The sequence below is a fragment of the Tripterygium wilfordii genome, chromosome 2 (genome assembly GCF_013401445.1).
Source record: "Tripterygium wilfordii isolate XIE 37 chromosome 2, ASM1340144v1, whole genome shotgun sequence".
NCBI lineage: Eukaryota > Viridiplantae > Streptophyta > Magnoliopsida > Celastrales > Celastraceae > Tripterygium > Tripterygium wilfordii.
In genome coordinates this window covers 2,136,369-2,157,976 of record NC_052233.1, presented here as the reverse complement: position 1 = coordinate 2,157,976, position 21,608 = coordinate 2,136,369, and the positions used below count along the sequence as shown (strand labels likewise).

At 38.5% G+C, this 21,608-nt stretch overlaps 2 protein-coding genes and 1 pseudogene across 2 annotated transcripts; 2 read left to right on the top strand and 1 right to left on the bottom strand.

The window, feature by feature from the left end:
- The first annotated feature begins 1,748 nt into the window (after positions 1-1,748).
- On the top strand, positions 1,749-3,302 carry LOC119979954 (leucine-rich repeat extensin-like protein 6). The gene has a single exon (XM_038822579.1). The coding sequence runs from the start codon at positions 2,431-2,433 to the stop codon at positions 2,929-2,931; it is 501 nt and encodes a 166-aa protein (XP_038678507.1). The 5' UTR covers positions 1,749-2,430; the 3' UTR covers positions 2,932-3,302.
- A 4,722-nt stretch (positions 3,303-8,024) lies between these two features.
- On the top strand, positions 8,025-9,218 carry LOC120009320 (F-box/kelch-repeat protein At3g06240-like). Its single transcript, XM_038859865.1, has one exon. It carries the CDS (start codon positions 8,025-8,027, stop codon positions 9,216-9,218), a length of 1,194 nt encoding a protein of 397 aa, XP_038715793.1.
- Positions 9,219-9,449: 231 nt separating this feature from the next.
- LOC120005708 lies at positions 9,450-14,342 on the bottom strand (annotated as a pseudogene).
- Between the last annotated feature and the right edge of the window lie 7,266 nt (positions 14,343-21,608).

The following is a 21,608-nucleotide window of genomic DNA, read 5'->3' as shown; positions in this document are numbered from 1 at the left end:
GCACGAAACCTGCAAACCAGAAAGGTGGAGCATACCACAACTTCCTAGTGCGCCCACATCCACACTGAATAAGAAGCATGATCAAAGAGATGCTGCCATTATCTCAATTTCCAAGAGAAGGTTACGGTTATGAAGACTACTAACTGAATCACTCAAGCAAACAACAAGAATGTGATTTTCCACGATACTCATGATGCCCCATGACAGGATACATGAAGAAAAAGCCAGAGAAACAAGAGAAGAAGTGTTGTCATGATCATTACTTGTCACTATAAACGGAAGAGAAAGAAGAATCTACAGGCACCCCACATCAACCGCAGACTCAACGTTTTCAATCATTTACTGCTTACCTAGACAATGACTCAAGTCATTTATTTTTTCAATTAGCAGGCTCAGGCCAATTAATTTTATATTTGTCCTTTTCTTTTCCAAAAAACCTCTGAGGATATGTCTTTGATTGAGCTTGTAAAGCACACCCTAATACATCTCAGGATGTATCCATTTTTAATGAAATTCATGATGCATGTCAATCATGTATTGTTTTTCATTTATTTCCATTAGAAGTTCTTTCATTCCGATGATAGTTTTTTGTTTCTTTTTCTTTTAGATTGACGTAACATGAATTTTAAATTTTTTTCCAAAAGGCAATCTCGAGCTAGCAGCTTTAATTGTGTTCTATATCTGCACACAATATGTTTGGTGAAGAGGTTAGAGATCTGTCTCGACCACTTTCACCAAGAGAGTCGTGCAATCTCCTCCAACCCACTCATTCTGGCGAAGGTGAAGGAGAAGGGAATGTGAGTCATGTCCTTGTCAAACTCTTGAGCCGAGAAATCTCCTCAGCAAACAATAGTTTGATGCAAACACTGGACCAAATAGCAAAGAATATGCAACAAGCTTGTCAATAGACTCTCCTACAAGATCATGAGGCGTTTGGTAGGACTATACAAATATGCCTCTTGCTACACTTTCATCCCCACGGAATTCATGATATACTAAACGAATCCTACTATAATGATAATGAATTGTCCGCTCCGGTCACCTATGCATCGATTAGTCTAGTCCCCTATAGATTAGATCGGTCAGTAAACACATCAACTTCAAGGATTTATTATGGGATAATATCCACGTCTCCCCCACTCGAACGCATGACCTCTTGGTGATGGAAAAGTGAGTACCCAACTTACCATCTTGTTTAGTTGGTAACTTGGGTACTCCCTATAACAACAATATCACTGACAAATATTTCCATCCCTGCGGGAACTCGACAGTGCTTATAACCAATTTAATACCAGACTTTTTATCATATAGACATATAAATGGTCGAGAATCATTCATGTCGGTTTTTTTTCCTTCAAAGAATCTTATCTTGGTCATAACCAATTACCAAAGTGAGTCCAAATTACTACATTTGAATTAAACTCCTTTTATAACTCCCTAATCGCTTACTGAGCCACATAATCCAAATTAATCTAAATATTTTTAAAAATTTGATTAGATTTTACTTTTTTCAAGATTCAAAATTTTAATGTGAGAATGGATTTATCTTATTCCTATCCCCTGCCTAGTACTAATTGAATTGTGTGGGCCATATCAAAAGTTTATAATTGCGAAGATTCAAAATGGGCTCAAAGGCCTTGTCAGACCAGAAGTCCAACAACATAAATCAACCCAATAACTGGGCCCAGTTTGTTCTATTTGTTTTGTCATGGTTACCTTACCTGTTATTTAACAAGTCACACGACCAAACCTCCTCTCTGTCCTCTTTGTGCATTCCTCCTCTCCCACCCAGTTCATGCTGTGCCAACTGCCAAAACGTCTCTTGGATTCCTCTTTCTAGGCAATAAATCAGCTAAATTTAGCCCAAACCGTTGTTGTTCTCGTTTCCTGATTCTCTCTCTTTCATTGTTATTTCTCTGTCTGTTACTGCACTTGTTGAATCTTGATGGTCATCATCACCATCTTCTCATCAAATGTTGCATATACCATTTTTACCCTAAAAGACAGCGACTTGATCATTGGATACCAACCTAATTCCTCTCAAAGACAGTTATGTCTGAGCCCTAGTAATTTTGCGCATCCGATAATTAATGGGGATTTGGGATTTGAACCAATTTCGTTAGCTGCTTGTGTGAATCTGAAATCGGGAAGACCCTGATTGAAAATCACCAACCCCCAATGCCCAAACCCATATCTTTGAAGAACCCTAACTCTTGAAGCGGCAAATCAAGAGTTTGGCATCGAACCCATTTGTTGATTGGTTTGAAGAATACCAAAGCCAGTTCCATATATCATCCGCGTATCGTCAATTCTTAGCTTTTGAATTGCCGGCGAGAGCAGAGGAAATCAGGGATCTGGGGTCGAACCCAGATGCGAGAAGGCATTGGATTCCCCTTCTGTTACATTAATTCGCATTGAATCAAGGCTTTCATGGAATCACCATTGGCAACATTGTATCTTCTAATACTAGGGCTCGTATTCGCCATCTCTGCTCTTCTAGTTGATTCACAACAACAAAATCAACTAACCATCGTTAAATCACAATCACAACCAACAAGTGTTGCCACACCCCCTCCGCCACCGCCCTCGTCGACACCCCCACCCCCACCTTCACCTCCGCCCCCACCTCCACCTCCACCACCTCCACCGCCACCACCACCTCCTACTCCACCTCCTCCGCCATCAAATGATTTGTCACCACCTCCTCCTCCTCATTCTGGGGAAAGAAACAGGAAGGTGTCTCCACCACCACCGCAGCCCAATTCACATGAATTCAGAAAGAGGGTGCCACCACCCAAAAGTGACAAGCTCAATACAGGGAAGAAAATTGGATTGTTGTTTGCTGGTATTGCCGGAATCTTGCAGATTGGTGTGGTCGGCTTCTTGGTGTATAAGAAGAGGCAGCTTTTGAAGGTCAGAGAGATATATTGAACTTGCACATGAATATCCTATACTTGTAACTATGTGGCTTTGGTCTCAACAATGGGAGTTCTTACTCGGTTAATTGACAATTGCAACACGCTGGTGGATTTTATTGGGTGTGGAATTGTTTGATGGAAGGATTGATTTGGGTCCTGCAGTTTCTCTGTACATTGGAATGGGTAATTATTGATTGGCATTGTCATATTCTTCCTTCATTGATATTTTTTTGTTCTTGATGTAGTTTATCTACACGGTTGATGTTGATAATGCAAGTGAGAGCAAACCCTTATTTTTCTTGTGTTGGGTTTTTTTTTAACATTTAGAAGCAATTGTATGAAGCCTTGAAGGATAAAAAGAAATGCTTTATCTGACTTGCATTATTCACCTTGACCTTGTGGTGATGGTTGTTTTTCGGTATCTCCATAACTCTTAGTATTTAGTTTGTGTTGCGCTCATCAAAGTGTTGACTCTGAGAACTTAAAGATACAATTCTCGGGAACTTGACTTTGTATTTACTTTCTTTGGGGGATGTAATTTTCCATTATCTTTGTAGAGTTTAGGCTGTAAATTAGATGCCACGGTGGAGAAGATAAATATGATGCTATGACTTGGTATGATTTTGATTCAGTGGGAAATGTTAATCTTATTCTACCTGGAGCCTTTTTTTTTTTCTTTGGTGTCTCTTTTCTTGAATGGTAACAAATTTTATTGAAGAGTTTGAGGAGAAGCATGGATAGCCTCTTTAAGATAAAGGAAAATGGTTTGTACAGTCATAGCATCATGAAGCATCTTCTAAGTCTTAACTTTGTTTCACTCACAGTTACAAATATGCAACATGGAGAATTACTCACAGTTAACCATGTTTTCTCATGCAGCAGTGTGTAATCAGTCTAGAGAAGGTTTAGATAGATTTTTCAGTCTAATAGGTCAGGTTGTATGTATTCTTACGTCTTTTTGAGATGAAATATGCCAATCCATTTGATGTACAGGAAGTGGGACTAAAAACTCCGCTGGATTAGATTTTATGATTTCTTTAGTTTCTTTGATTTGTTTTGGAATTTGGATCACTCGTCCTAAACTAATTGAAATAGAGAAGTGATGCCATTCTCTTCTGATATTTCAATTTGTTTGTTTCACGAATCAGTGAACAATTTTTCTTCTTACGCTGTCCTTTATTTAAATTCATTCATTAGCATCGTTTTTTCATGCATTTGAATGGAATCATAATGGTGGATAACAGAACTTTTAGGCTGATTTAGTATCTTGCAATCCATGCAGTGGAGAAATACATGCATCACATCCATTTTCTTATTTCATCTAAAGCTGAATGAATCCTTATTTGCTTTGAAAGGAGGTGTTTCTTGTTTTTTAACAGATTGAAGTACAGCTTTCAATAGTGTTTCTGCTGATAACTTCTGTTATGCTAATGTCTTTCTTTGTTCTACTTCAACTTCATCCTGCATATCAGTTTTCTCGTTTGAATTTGCCAGTTTGCGGATTTTGTTTGTTCGAGGGGGGAGCGATGTATTCACAACCTTCTAGTGTATAGTTTTATCCTACACTAAGGTTCTTGTATAATTATGTTAGCTTTAAGGTAATGTTTGATAGGAGTTGGGTTAGAAAAGGCACCTTTTGGATGCCTAAAAAATACTTCTCAAGAGTCTCAAATGGTAAAACAGGTGACTGTGTTTTGCCAAAGATACTGCATATGGTCACACATTAGTGATTATTGACAGAGTACCTTGGTGTGCTTGGATATTAATGACTTTGTTTGCCTAGTTTCAGCTTTTAACCTCACCATGTATACTTTCTTCCATGAATGTCTTTAATTAACATAAATGACAAAATATTTTAATATCATAAAAAGTTAATAAAATCACAAGTTGAATTCCTGCAAACCGTCTCTCCATATATTATATGGGGGTAAGATCTACATACATCTTGTTTATCTCCGACCTCGCGTAGTACGGAAGACTTGCGCACGAGTATTGTTTACCTGTCAGAAAAAGTATTTTGTTCACTACGGGAGCTTTGTGCACAGGTGTTTTACCTACCTACTAGAAAAGTTAATAAAATCTCTTCATATATTATATGGGAGTAAGGTCTACATACATCTTGTTTATCTCCGGCCTCACCTACTCCGGAAGTCTTGCGCACGAGTATTTTTTACTTGCCATAAAAAGTACCTCGCTCACTACGGGAGCTTTGTGCACTGGTGTTGTTTACCTACCTACTAGAAAAGTTAATAAAATCAGGTAAGGTGATCGTGGGCCTAATGGGTCCAAATCTAAAAAATGTTTTGAAAAGCTTGACTAGGTTTAGATATTAAGCATTTCCTTTCTCGATATTTTGTTAATTTAGCTATAGATTGATTGATTCCAATAACAAAATCTATGAATGATGACAAAGTTCAGAGGAAATCAAACTAGTTTGCCAGCCAGAATTAAAAATAATGTTAGATATGATGTGATAAGGATATGGCTTCAACAATCTGCGTATATATAAGAACAAAATCGGGGTTAAAGATCAAGTAAGAAACAAAGGGACCTAGGAACATGTCATTGCCAGCCAAGAGGTCTGTGCTCTTTGACTCTTTGGTGTCGGGATGCCGGCAGGGATCGAGGCTGTATTATTGGAGAAGTCCGCGATATCAATTCAAATGAATTCACCTTAATAATTTTGTTATTTTAACTAGTGATTATTTATAGGTTACTAGGCCGATTGTTGAGGCCTTCTGTAGTCGGATTCCAGTATTGAACCCATTGGTTTGGAGGCGTAACATGAGCCCATCAGATCATAGGCCCACCAAAATGAGCCAAGAATTAGTCGCATATGATCTGAATAAACTGGGCCTAGCCTGTACCTAGCCCAGCTCAGACCTAATTCTATGGCTCAGAGATCCCTGTTTCTGTTGATCAACATTAATTGCACCAAAAAATTTGATCTTTTTCTTTTTTTGGCAATAAAACCTCAACTAGCATTGCAATTTATCGATGTGCTGAAGTCGTAGAGGAGACTAACCGAGTATTATCCATCCAGGAATTTTCTTATACAGGGGTGTAAAATGCTATCAAGTTTTTTAATAGCGTGATAGGTGAAATGACAGATGTAGTCACAATTACTCTCATATGTTTGTGTAAATAAATGTTTGTGGGTATTGTTCTGGTAAACCCTCACGAGACTATAACTCGTCCACTAGCCTAGGGGTTTAAAGGCTTGTTGCATATGCTGAATGTAATCGTGATTCCTATGAAAGTGAGTTAGGTTTTTTTTAATTTGTTTGATTTATTTTCTTTGCTCGAGGACTAGCAAAAACTAGGTTCGGGGGTATTTGATAAGCTCATATATTCTCTCAATTGACTTTAAAAAGGACTTATTACTTTGTTTTTCTCATTTTCAATTTTCTCGAGCACTTGGATGGTTTTTGATGGAAAACGGTCTATTTTGAGAATTTTGAAGAACTGTCAATTGGAGAATAAAGCTAAGACCTTGATGAATGTTGGAGAATATTTTGGGAATTTTCGGTGAAGCCTATTGACCCAGAATTTGAAGACAAGTTGACCTGAAATATGATTCGGCAGAACTGCGCTATCTGTGAAGAAGTGGGTCTAGAAGATTCCACATAATTTTGCTAGAGACGTGTGAGATAGCCCTAGAAAGCTAAGACATCAAACTTTAATTTACATATTTTTGGAGATTTTTCTGAAGGGCGTAACATGGGAAAAACATCCGAGACATCCAGCAGTCCAGTTTCCTAATCAAAGAAGAAGTCAACCTCTTTCCTTTTTGTTGGGTTTATTGTTTTGGAAACCAGGGGTTGCCGCGAGGTTTCCTTGGAGTTTTAGTATTTGTTTTCTAATTGTTATTGGATTAGTAAAACAAAACCTAAAAGAGACTCATTTATATTCTATATAAACACAATGTTTTACTCTCAAACATATATAGCTTTTGTGTAGCACGATTTAGGCCATGCTATGCCGAATAAAATACAAGACAAACCCACAGTGATAGTGAGGCTTTGACAAATTGCCCGAGCATCAGGCTTCGAAATTGCCGTGTGGTAGTTTCCCAAGGAGGCCGTGTGATTTTTGGTTCACTACCAATCGGTGCTTTTGTTTTGCTCGTTTGCGAGGAGTCTAAGGGTAATACCAAGGAAACAACATAGGTTATCAAGAACGGTGGTTGTTGCGTTCAAGAAAAAAAGAAAGCGAAAGAGCTCGATATTGAAGAGGTTGGTAGTTTTCTAAACCGTTTGATGCCATGTTGTGTGCTTGATCTAATTTTTTTTTAATATTATTTAGATATAAACTTAGAAGCATGTTACAATTATTTACAAAAAATTAAAACTTGATCTTGTATGTGTTATATGCAGCGTTAAAAATATTTTTTGTAACTAAATAAATTTTTTTAGACGCATGCTAAGCAAACATACTTGGGGTTGTGGGATATATAGGGGTTGTAGAGCATCGTTCATTAAAATTTTGATTTGTAACTATGTTAAGCTTATCGTAAAACGCTTCCGCTAATGTCTAAAATTGATTTTCGCAATCAACACTCCTATGTTAGCTTGTTTTTTTTTTTTGTTTATTTGCTTTTATTTTTTATTTTTTTTTCATAACGTGATACTCATATGAGACATGAAATATTCATAAAGAAATACCATATATAACGCACGGGCAATTATTAATTTTTTGGCCCATGGGTTAGTTTCAAAACATATATTACACTAATCTACTTTTATTTATGCAACAACTTATGTTTGAAAAAGATTAATAGTTGTTGTTTTTATCTTATAAATCTAATGATTCACAGTATACGAGAATTAGACTATGGTCAAAGTTATCAGTTTCTATTTATATTTATGTCTAAATTTACAAATTTTTAAAATTTAATTTAAAAAATAAAATAGTTGTGAATCATTATTGAATTTGTAAGATACACATCAGCTCTAACTGTGAGTCATAAACACAGCAGCCCCTGTAGCGGTAAGCCTCCCCTATTTAGATGTTAGTAGTTATTAGGGTTTGAAGGGTTATTATATGGCGGCTGTCACGTCAAAGTAACTAATTATATATGAATAAGCAACGTAAAGTTTAAAGGTTATGTTTGGTGCACTAATTAAGAGGAATACGAATTTGTTTCAGAAGAAAATTCCTGCTACGGAGGCCATGAAGTTCATAGATATTCCGGAAGATCTGGTGACAAACATTCTATTATATCTTCCCGCTAAGTCTCTGGCACGATTCAAGTGCGTCTGTAAATCTTGGTGTTCTCTCATAGGAGACCCTAAGTTTGTCGTAGAACACCATCACAAGCAAACCACTCTTTATTCCAATTCCTTCTGGGTCATCGGGAGGGATAAATGCTCTAACTATGAATTCATACTATGTTTCATCAAAGATGATGGTGATGAGATACCTATAGTCACAGAAACCATCTCTCATGGGGATGAGCCGTTTTGCGGATTCAAATTAGTTTTGGGTCCTCGTAATGGTTTGTATTGTGTGTGTGAGGATGTTACTGTTACCATTATTAATCCATCTACAGGGGAATCCAAGACACTCCCTGATTCGCAATTGGAGCCGCCTAACGTAGCTAGTTTCCAGTGTCCTGACTTTGGTTTTGGTTTTGATAACAAAAATAATGACTACAAGGTGCTCAGGTTTGTTGATTATGATTGCAATGGGGGGGCTACAATCCACCAGATTGAGTTATACTCCTTAAAAAGTGAATCTTGGAGAAAACTAGCTGGCATTGATAATGTTAGACTTTGGTCCAATAAGGACGATGCATACAAGGATGGAGTCTATTACTGGTGGGCTAAGGGCGAAAATGGTTGCTGTATATTATCATTTGATATGGTTGATGAAGTGTTTGAAACAATGCCACTACCAGATTTTGGCATTCCATCGATTGATTACCATACTACTTCTGATTCTTGCAATCACCGTGCGGCACTCTCAATCTTCAAGGGATCACTTGCTGCCATTGCTTACCCAAACAAGAAGGGGATAGAGGGATACATTGATATATGGGTGATGGCGGCTTTGAAGGAGACTTGGGTGAAACAAGCGAGAATTGGACCCATCTCTGCGATTGGAAGGCCATTAGTATTTTGGAAGAATGGTGGATTGTTTTTGGAAGATATCGACGGGCAGCTAGCAATAGCATTTTATGACCCTAGACGTGGTAGTATCTACCTTGTCGAGAAACTTCCGTTTCATCCGTTTATGTTCTCATTACAAGTCTTAAATTATTCGCAAAGTCTTGTTTCAATCAATGGTGAGAAACTCTGAAGGTGAAACAAGAATTTTGTTTTGGTATTTTAGGAAGTATAATGTTTATGAAACAATTAGTAATATTTTTAAGAGTAGAGTATCTTTTTTATTGTAAATAATTTTATTTCTTAACTTTTAAGTATTTATTTTCTGTTATGAGTTGTTTAGTGTTTCACTAGGGTTTCATGCTATTTACTATTTAATGATGTAACCCTCATTGAGGGATATCAATTTTGAGTTGAATAAAAATTATAAAGGCGAGCCGCCTTTTGTTTCTAATTGTTTGGTATTCACAATAATCAACAAAGTATTGAAATCTCAATTCTGGATAGTATCCCCTATCAAAAATAAACAAAAAAATCATAGGATGGCATGTTCCAAGCCCGTAAACCCTAGAACAAGGGTAACTTGCAGTCTTAAGGTTCTCACTTCCATGTCCTGGAATCAAAAGGCCCCAACATAGAGGATAGCAATTCACCAAACATGCAAGAAACATCACCTCTCTTCAAATCCCGTTTTGATAGGCGTCGCCACAATCACATTGCATAAACCATCTCCCCACTGCTATCCATATAAAGTTCGAGATCAGAGTCCCTGTCCTCGTCCATCTCATCATCGATCTCAGGACTGCAAGTCAAGTATCGGTTAAGACTCTGGGTACCAGCTGCAGGTATAGTCGCTTCAGAAATTATCTGCATGATGTCCTGCATACTCTGCATGGGTTGATCAGGCTTTTCAAATTGATTGTTCATTGTTCCATCATCCATTAGATCTGCTGGGAGGTTCTTTAGAAACAACTCGTGATTCCAGATTTCAGGAACGGTTATTCTCTGTATCAAAAGCACAGACAAGTGCTCTCACTTCAGGAGCTCAGAATTCAGGAACAAAGAAATCACTAATATTCTAACAAAAATGCACACGGGCACGACCACACACACACATAAAACAGAGGACAACTGAATAATGTGTGCTCGCGCGTTGGGTGTAATAAGGCATCGTTTCATGTTCTGGATTTTTTGGGCCATAGAATTGGACATGCCGTAGAAATTGAGCAGGCATACTAACTTTTGCAGAATCAGCAACAAAAACTCTTGATATCAGATGCAGGCACTCTGGTGATGTATGTACATAGTCAGGAATTGAGTACTGGACATTGAGAATCCGCTGCAGAGACGAAACATTATATTTAATGATAGTCAAGAAGGTAGGTGAACCATAAGAAAGGAGCCAAATGCTAATGAAATGGAGAGATAAATTACATGTATTGTCTTCTTGAAGTTCCTAGGCTCCTCAGGGTCTTCAAGAGGATAAGGTCCAACCAACATGACGTACAAGGTTACACCACAGGATCACACATCTGCAATCCGAATCATGGATTCAATTTCCAGAAATTAGTACAAGCATTCAATAACTATACCAATGCGCCAGTGCAGAGCTTATGTCCTGTCATGCTTAGTTTGTATTATTTTTCTGTACCATCACACCGCTACCAACTTCTCAGCCATTGTGACGTATCAATTCAAGCTCAACTGCTCAAGCTCATTGTTCTTGGCTGTTGCTTTTATTTAAGAAGTAAAGTCTGAGGCTTTAATTTTATAAATTTGAACTTAGACCCACTAAAACTGTTATTAGAAAGTAACTGCACTTTTAGATTAGAGTTGTTTAATAATTCTGACTGCAGCAAATTTAAGCATTAAAAGTTTTACAAGGGATTGAAGGGAAGATTGGGCGAGAGTCAAACTAAACAACAAAGCAGAATACCAGTAAGCTTTCCTTAGAATAATTTGGTTTATTAGGGATGGAATAAATTGGTTTTATAAACTGCTGAATAACCTTCGGAGTTTCCTTTTACGCAAAGCTAATCCCGAGACTATTGCCCTCCTTCTTCTACTCTGTCCCTGGGTTCCTCACTGTTCACTTGTTCAGTCAAAGCTGAATTAATGGCATGGACTAAACTTACTACCAATAAGACTAAGAGGAAGAATCTGCAGATGGTCCCTGTGGCTATTCTCTGGTGCTTAAGGAAAGAAAGAAAATTGAGAACTTTTGATAATAGGGAGTGTTCTGTACATGTTCTTACTGACAATTTGTTCTACATTTAAACTTTGAAGCCCTCCCCCTTCTTGTAACTATCTCCTTGAGGCCATTTGTTTGACCTCTTTGTAATTTTCTGTGCACCTTCTTAGTGCCTTTCTATAAAATTATTTTCCATTAAAAAATATTTCTGAGCTTCCTTTAACTAAGTTTTGTTTTGAAGCTTGTTTAAATAAGTTGGTGGTCTATGATTTTTTTCCCTAGCCCACACTGAGAATAACACAAATAGCCCTCAATCTGAAGCAAGATTATTTATACTCAGTCAAGGAAAAAACCGTACTCATATAAGGCAAAGATATTGTCAGTATTTGCAGGCAACATGGATACCCATAGCTGCGGACATTAATAGGACAATATCAACAATTTGACATATAGAGATGAGAGTAAAAATGGATCACTCAAAAAGACAGTGAAGGCGCCATATGCACATTAAATAAGAGCCAACCAAGTGAGATCATTTTTGGTTGGAGATATTAATTCAAAGAAATCAGGTTAGTTTAACCAAGTCGATATGTAGAAGTACTACCTTGCCATCATATTCTTTCTTTCGTAAAACTTCTGGAGCAAATATATGCAGGAGTCCCAACGGTGGAATTAGGTTGTGAATGAATCAAAGAAGACTGCAGAGAAAAGATGACTGAAAAGATGAACCAAACAATACATAGTATGAAAATAGTGAGATTAAAATAACCACATATCAACGCTATGCTACAACAGAAGGAAAAAAAGATATCCAAAGAATTTCTTAAATCATTTTACAACCTCACAAGTTTCAATCAACAACCACATAAGCATTCAACAGCCATCTCAATGCTACATAAAAATTTTCCATCTCAATGTAAGCATAAAAGCAAAAATTTGGATTTGCTACCTTGGAGTATCCAAAGTCACAAATCTTCAGATGAACGGTGGCAGACTTGCTTCAAATAGAAACACAGCAAAAAGCACCAAGTCACCATGTTATTGAATTTCAATAAAGATGAAAAACAAAAGGTAAAAGTTAGAAAATTTAGCTTGCTGCCTTGCTTACCATTGCATGACGGTAGCTGACTCCCGATATAAGTTATTGAAAGAAAAACCGTACCTAGATAAAAGCAGAACATATCAAAAATAAATTCATGACCAAGCAAGAACAAAAACAATGTGATTAGTACAAACCTCATCCTCTTTGAAACGACCTACATTGCATATTCGCTCAAAAAACTCTCCTCCAGATGCATATTCCATCACAATAGCCAAGCCAGATGGGTTGGTGTTAATATGACCTACAATCACATAGTTCAGTAATGTCAACTAAAACATTCACCTAGGGTGTAAATTACAATAGGAAGAAGCAGACCTCTTTGAATCTGACAATGTTAGGATGCCTCAGCGACTTGTGGTTGATAATTTCCCTTCGTACCATTTCATCTATCTGTTTGAACAATATACAATGCCAAACTGAGAAATATCAATACAACAGAAGGGTAAAGAACTACCAAAAAAAAAAAAACAAAACAAAACAAAACGAAACGAGTAAAGCACACAAGGGCAAGCCAATGGTCGAGCAGTAAGGTTGTATCACAACACCTTAGGTGCCACAGGATCAAATCCTGAAATGGCCTTCCCACATTAATACATGGCCAAAGCACAAAAAAAAATGTAGCTTATAGCAAAAGAACTAAAAAGTGCAGTTTGCTAAAACATAACTGTGAAAGCCATAGCAAATTAAAAAAATGACTCTGCGATGGAAAAAGGGGTACAGAAACCTTCTCAAATCATACTCATTCATCCAGTAAGAACTTTTGAACAGTTTACAATCCTTGCAATTCACAAATAGTGTCTATACAATAGTTGCAACTTTAGGAATGCTACATAGAATAAGGCCAGCATCAGACAGACAGACAGACACCAAACTCATTAAAGCAGCCAAAATTGGGTGCATTTCTACTGAATGAAAAAAAAAAAAGGCTTCAAAAATTCGTTCACTGACAAGGTGAGTGAGACTTCATTGGAGCAAAGGACTGGCTTTGATTTTTCGAGATTCAGAAGCACAATATTTATCATCACAAAGCACATTGAGTTTTCATACACCATACTCATTGAGTTTTCATACACCAAACTCATTGAATCAACCAAAATTTGGGTGCATTCTACAAATTTAGAACAGGAAAATAGCTTCAAATTTTCATTTGCACTAACAAGGCAGGATTCCATAGGAACGATCGCCTGACCTATTTTCTCAAAATTCAAAATTCAAAACCATAAACTTTGTCATTACAAAGCATACAAAGTTTAAAGGTGCGTATATCTATAATCCGAAGATCACCTGTCCTTAATCTGGCTAACTATGGGTAGAAAAGCTTCTTTACAAAGGAAATTTAGAAAAGAAAGATCAGTTCTCCAGTGCTTGTGAATACTTCTAAAAGTTCTCCAGTTCTCCATAGAAATTAATCCATAGAAATTAATTGATTGAGACCAATTCTAATACCAAAAACAGAATAAGACATTCGAACGACAGCAAAACACGAGCAAAATGAACAGAAAACGAAGTAACATCCCTCACTCCTCAAATAGAAAGGACTAAATACTACAACATATCAGCGCCCAACAAATTGAACTCAAACAATGGCAATAACACAATAAGAAGGTAATGAATGAACTGAAACAGTACAAATAAAGCACTAACCTTGTCTCCTCTCTCGATATACTTGACAGCAACAAGTTCCTGGGTCTGCTTGTCCCTCATGAGCCTTGCAACCCCAAAATTCCCGGACCCGATACCCTCACAAGCTCGTACCGATCACTGTCATGCATGATCGACATGTCCATGCCAGGACCGACCGTGATCGCCGATCGATCCATTACTTTCACACTCTCTCTTTCGCAAAATAAAAATAAGAGAAAACAAAATAACCCTCTCACATTGTCGTCGTCGTCTTAGAAACCCTGATCAAGATCGAGCTAGAAGGGGGAGACGGGCGGTGCGTGATGATGTCATTTTTTTTAATTTCGAATTCAATTATTATGTGCATACCCACGCCACGCCCTTCATATATGAATACTAAGGTTTTAGATACAATTCCTACAACATTAAATGGTGACATTATATAATTGAGTTATAGTAATTGTGGATGCAAAGCACCAAACGATTCATACGTCAACTGCTGACAGGGTTGATTGAGCGGTAAGCTGTTAGGAAGCTCCTCAGGGTCCAACTAGTTTGTGGGCTTGGGCAGTGGCTTATGTGGGTCGTGTTTTGTTCTGTTTATTAGTTTGGCTTGTTAAAACTTGTTATGTAAGAGGGTTATATGTATTAAGGAAATAAATTAGTCAACTATTGATGAGTTGTAGATTACCTATTTTTGGGATGTAAATATTTTGTCCATGATTAGCTCTTGTATATTATGTCCATGATTAGCTCCTGTATCTTAGGCAATTAGTGGTAGAGAATCACTCACTTTCCTTCATTGCTCAATCATGTAAATATATATATATATATCGTCACTCTCTAAATGAGAATGCATCAAGCCAATTTCTCTAAACTCTATTATTCTCAAAATCTTTTATGGTATCGGAGCAATGAAGCTCCCAGGAGTTCGATCCCTCTCTACCAAAATGACAGACTCTCAAACTACATCCACCTCCAAAGGTCCTTCCGAAACCTCCTCTAAGCAAGACCACCCGACCATCATCAACTCACTTGATAATACTTTTTCTATTATCACAATCAATACTACCACTCAAATCTCTAATAGACTCACCTCATCAAATTATACATCATGACACTTCCAATTCCATGCAGTTCTTATAGGATATGACCTTATGGGTTTCATTGATGGATCTAGGCCTTGTCCATCACAAACTATTGATGACCATCCAAATCCAGATTATTCATACTGGGTTCGACAAGACAAATTAATTCTCAATGCTATTGCTGGTTCCATTTCGCCCAATCTGATTCCCTTTATTGCCTCTACTCGCACATCACGTGAAGCCTGGGATATCCTAGCCAACACCTATGCCTAACCTTCTCGAGGTCGACTCATTCAATTGAAAGAAGACCTTCGTCTCCTCACAAAAGGCACACAATCTATCACTGACTACATGCAACAGGTCAAAGTCATCGCCGATGAACTCGCCATGTTGGATCACCCTGTTGACAATGATGATCTCACATCGAAAATCTTAGGTGGTCTTGATGAAGACTACAAAGATCTTTGTTCGGCCATGCATGTCCGTGAAACTCCCGTCACTTTTGAAGAGTTGCATGAAAAACTCATCAACTTTGAAGCACATCTCAAGTTTGAAGTACGAAAGAAAACCAACCTTCCAAACATGCCTATGTCTGCCAACCTTGTACAAAAACCATTCAATAATTCATCCCCAAAACACACACAAAATCGCCCATACCACCCTCCAATAAATAACAAAAATCGCTCTCACTCTGTCCCAAACACATCTCATTTCCCATCACAATCATCTCACTCTCGCCCTTACCTTGGCAAGTATCAATTGTGTACCCAACAAGGTCATTATGCAAAACGTCGTCCTATGTTCAAATACATGCCATGGTCTAACAACCGTCATTCTAACAATGCCGCCTACTCTCCCCAAGCCCATTTTACCATTCCTCAAGCCCATCTAGCTGGCCCTCTTGCACCCTTTGAAACTAAATGGCTTATGGACTTCGGTGCCTCGCACGATGTCACATCAAATCTTCAGAATCTATCCCTTCATTCTGAATACCCTATCACTGAGAACATACATATCAGTGATGGCACAAGCCTACTCATCACTCACACTGGTTCAACCACTCTACCACTTTCTGCTAATTCCTTTGTTTTAAATAATGTTTTGTATGTTCCTTCCATGAAAAAGAATCTTATTTCTGTTTCTCAATTTTGTTCTAATAATAATGTGTCTGTTGAATTTTTACCATCTTCTTTTTATGTGAAGGATCTTCGCACGGGGGCAACACTAATGCAAGGAGCGACTAAAGATGGAGTTTATGAGTGGCCGCGTACATCACCAAAGACAAAGCCTGTTATTGCCTTTTATTCAATAAAAGTCTCTGTAGACCAATGTCATCATTGCCTTGGTCATCCATCCTCTAATATTTTGCGTCATTTAATTTCCAATCAAGCTTCGCCTATGTCCTCTTCCGTTGTGTCCAATTTAACTTGTAATTCATGTCATTGCAATAAGACTCATAAATTACCATTCTCCATTTTGTCCCTTACAAATTCTCATACTCTTGAATTGCTCTACTCTGATGTGTGGACATCTCCTATTGTTTCTCATGATGGATATAAATATTATGTTATTTTTGTGGACCATTTCACTCGCTATATTTGGCTTTACCATCTCAAACACAAATCTGATGTTCATGATATTTTTATCTGTTTTAAGACATTAGTGGAAAAATATTTCAATCGTTCCATTCTTACGTTGTACACGGATAACGGTGGTGAATATATCTCATTGAAAACTTTTCTTGCCACAAATGATATCTCTCATCTCACCACTCCACCACACACGCCCGAACATAACGGCCTTTTTGAACGTCGTCATCGTTATATTGTTGAGACAGGGCTTACATTACTTCATCATGCACACATGCCCCTCACTTTTTGGTCCCATGCCTTTTCTACGATGGTGTATCTCATTAATCGTATGCTAAAAGTTGATCTCTCCATGTAAACAGCGTTTGAAAAATTATTTAACAATCAACCAAATTACTCCAAATTAAAAGTATTTGGTTGTCTTTGTTATCCATGGCTCTTGCCATATGGGTCCCACAAACTTGATCCCCGATCTCAACCTTGTGTCTTTCTTGGTTATTCTTCCACACACAGTGCCTATCAATTTCATTGAAGATATCTTTCCCTTTTTTCATCAATTCCCCACCCTTTCACGTCCCACAAATACTACCTTCCAAGAATGGACAAATATCAATCCATTAATGCCAATATCCACACCCATGGCTCCTCCCCAATCCATGCCATATCCCACTAATCTCTCCAATTAACAAACCTCCTTACACCAAATCCCCCCCATCACTACCTCACCACGTGATAAAATTAATTCTCCCATATCTCATTCTCCACAATTAACTTCAAATCATTCCGCTGATTCTTCCTCCCCCATCACTCATATCTCATAACAGGTTGACACCTTTGACTTTGGTGATAATGCGTGCTCTCTTATTCCTCGTTGTACTCGCGACTCACAAAGTATACCCTCGATTGACCTTTCATCTTCTCTGCCCTCCACGTCACTACCCCAATTATCGACCCTATCACCGCAATCATCACCACCCCATAACAATCATCCCATGCAAACTAAAGCAAAAAATCACATCCATAAACCTCTCACGAAGCTTAGTTTCACAACTCTCCCTTCCCCTCCCATATTGAACCAACCACTGTCTCACAAGCCCTCAAACATTCTGAATGGCGGGCGACAATGTCAGATGAATTCAATACACTTTTACGTAATAGGACTTGGACTCTTATTCCTCCGAAGTCTTCCCAAAACTTGATAGGTTGTAAATGGGTGTTTCGTATCAAGCGACACTGTCACGCCCCTCTCTCCTAAGATATACCGAAGTATACCTATACCACAGGAACGTGACCGGCAGGGGACACCCCATCCCCCGAACCAGATCCCAAATCTACAACTAAACCCGACAGACATAATAATAATAATAATATCTACCATAATATCCACAAAGTACATCCACCTATGTACATATACAACAGCGGAATAATGAAATATATCTACCCGATACCAAACCGTATAGTATCTACAAATACAATACAAGAAGTTCTCACACCCACTAAAGAGTCAGCCCAAGGCTACACACCAGCTCACGCATCCCGCTGCCGACCGCCATCACCTACATCCAACTCACCTGAAAGGGGATAAAGAGGAGGGGTGAGCCACAAAGCTCAGTAGGGCGTAGAGAGGAAACACCAATATCCATAAATAATAATAATAAATCCAGAAATGTAATGCATAGTATGCAATACAGTAAATATACATCCATCAGTAAGTCAACCAAATAGCACAATAGCCGATAAGGCTAAACAACACTGGCACCACCCACACTGGTCTCCAGAAATCCATACACCAATCCAATCAAGTGAAATGGTAGCCGATAAGGCTATCCAACACTGTAACCACCACATCAATCTCCAATAATCCATCACACTCCTGGACCCACCCTAATCCCGGTAGGGTGTCTCCCAGTCCAGGTCCACACCGAAACTGGATGAGGATCGGGTATCCCGATAGCATAGCCTACACCAGAGGGCGTCCCCTGTGATGCACCCCATCTCAGACGGTCCACCGGTATATATCCGGTCTGTATATGTATATATGTCATCCATCAGAAATCCATATCCGATCATTTGGGCGCCTATATGGGCCCACAATCCACGTCCACATCCACATCCACATCCAACACCTCCAATCACCTCACTCTCAGAAAACATACCAACAATGATATATATAACAGGGAATATAAATCAACATGCAAACAGGTCGTATTTCCACCCCCGGAAACCGACAAAACCATAATATCACCAGAGTCCGTAAAACCGGAACTCTAAAGTCACATGCAAGAGGAACGAAACCCCTACCTGGAAATCGGAAAGCAAATACCACGCAAACGTCCCAGTCAACCCGTGACTCCGAAAGTCAACCCGCTTCAAATCTCAACTGAGATTACCGTCTACACCGAAAAACACGATATACGAAAATACAATTAAAATACGGTCGGTCAACTATGGTCAACGGTCAAAGTCAACGGTCAAATAGTATCGAACCGGGTCAAACAGTGCAAAACCGGTCAAACAGTGCAAAACCGGGTCAAAAAGTGCAAAACCGGGTCAAACCGGGTCAAACCGGTCAACAGACCAGTCAACCGAGTCAACTCGGCCTGACTCGGTCAACTCGACTGAAACCCATTCAACACTACCACCGGAGATCCGACCACCCAAACCTGCCAAATCTTATATCAAATCGAAGAGCTCGATGAGATGAACTCATAGGTACCTGAAAGAAGTCAAACCGTCGTCGGAATCGACCGGATCGACCAAAAGAAATTCAAGGTAACCAAAACTTCAAACTCCGATATCTCCCTAACCGTAGCTCCGATCGACGTAATTCAAGTTGGGTTACACTCGTCTCGTCAATACGCTTCTTTTGGTACCAACCACAGCCATCACCGTCACCGGAATTGGAATATCGCCAGGAGAGAGAAAGGTGTACGAGAGAGAAGAGTTGTGAGGAAGAGGGTGTATTTGCAAATAGTGAGAAATCTGGGTATTTAACTTATTTACTTAAAACTTCACTGTAGTCCCTGAAATTTTACGAAAATGCCACTCACCAAATGTAAAAATCCAACTAACTAAAAAAAACATAATAAATCCAATTTAAATCCGATTTGAGTGATTCTTGCGTCTAAAATTTTCTTTTAAAATCCTCCACTTATGAAAAATATTTCCAGATTTTTATCTTAATTTAATTTTTATTCTCTTCAAATACCGGTTCACCAACACAAAGGTTCCCTCCACCTCAACCACCACGATAAAATACTATGAATAGTGTAAAATTAGATCAGGATATTACAGACACCCTGATGGATCCATTGAGCGCTACAAAGCTTGACTTGTTGCCAAAGGCTTTCATCAACGGCCCGGTATCGATTATCATGAAACATTTAGTCTTGTCATCAAACCAATCACAGTTCGTCTAATCTTAAGTCTTGCGCTATCCAAAGGATGGTCTCTCAAACAATTGGATGTTTATAATGTCTTTTTTCATGGACACTTAACTGAAGATGTTTATATGAGTCAACCCCCAGGCTTCATTGATAAGAACAATCCCACATATGTGTGCCATCTTAAAAAGGCTCTCTACGGATTAAAGCAGGCGCCTTGGGCCTGGTATCATGAACTTAGACAATTTTTATTGTCCATTGGCTTTACCAACTCCAAATCGGATACCTCTTTGTTTATCTATAACCACATGCATCTAACCATGTATCTTTTAGTGTATTTGGATGATTTGATTCTTACAGGTAACGATGACCGCGCCCTTGGCACATTTACCAATCAAAGATCTTGACACCCTTTCATATTTTTTAGGCGTTAAAGTCATTCCCTCCACTCATGGTGTTCTCTTGTCCCAACACAAATATATTCATGATCTATTGAAGAAAACCAACATGCTCAATGCAAAAGATGTTCAGACGCCTATGTCTCCCAATCACGTGCCACGTCTACATGATGGTACCTCACTTACGGATGCAACAGAATATCGTTCCATTGTTGGTGGTCTACAATACTTATCACTTACGAGACCGGATATTGCCTTCGTGGTCAACAAATTATCTCAATTTATGCATCGACCTACCACCCAACATTGGTCTGCGGTTAAGAGACTTCTTCGCTACCTTCGGGGTACCATACATCATGGTTTGTTTCTTTGTCGAAATTCACCCTTGTTACTCCATGGTTTCTCTGATGTAGATTGGGTCTGTAATATTGATGATTGCACCTCTACAAATGCTCATGTAGTATTTCTTGGTCCTATTTCGTGGAGTTCGAAGAAGCAACATACTGTTGAACAATCTTCAACTGAAGCAAAGTATCGAGTAGTCACTTCTATTACTACTGAAATTATGTGGCTTCAATCATTATTACATGAAGTAGGAATTCAATTGCCTACGTCACCGATAGTCTATTGTGACAATATTGGAGCTACATATCTATGTGCAAATCTGATTTTTCATTCTCGCATGAAACATATTCCATAGATTTTCATTTTGTTTATGAGAAAGTGCAAAGTGGCACCCTTCGAGTTTCTTATGTCTCCTCTGATGACCAACTTGCTGATGCACTCACGAAGCCGCTCACTCATCAACGGCTACATACATTTCGAGTCAAGATAGGCGTCCAACCCAGGGACACCATCTTGAGGGGGCATATTAAGGAAATAAATTAGTCAACTATTGAGAATGCATCAAGCCAATTTCTCCAAACTCTATTATTCTCAAAATATTTTAATATGAACCTCTTTTCCCTTTATTTTTGGTATCAATGAAAAAGAATCTTGTGTCTATTTGCTTAGGGTTTCTCTTAGCTTGCAATATCTGTGTTGAGTCTTGTTGATTCAATACGAACAATGTTTTCCTATCATTTGGTATCAGAGGCAAGTTGCGGCTGCGTATGGTTTTGACTCGAAAACAGAAGGAAGACGTGGAGAAGGAGAAAACATAGCAAAGGTTTCAATCACTGGAACAATAGTTTGAGTTACGAATCCAAA

Excerpts from the sequence above, each read along its gene's own strand:
- LOC119979954 (XM_038822579.1), top strand. The coding sequence starts at position 2,431 with ATGGAATCACCATTGGCAACATTGTATCTTCTAATACTAGGGCTCGTA.
- LOC120009320 (XM_038859865.1), top strand. The coding sequence starts at position 8,025 with ATGTTTGGTGCACTAATTAAGAGGAATACGAATTTGTTTCAGAAGAAA.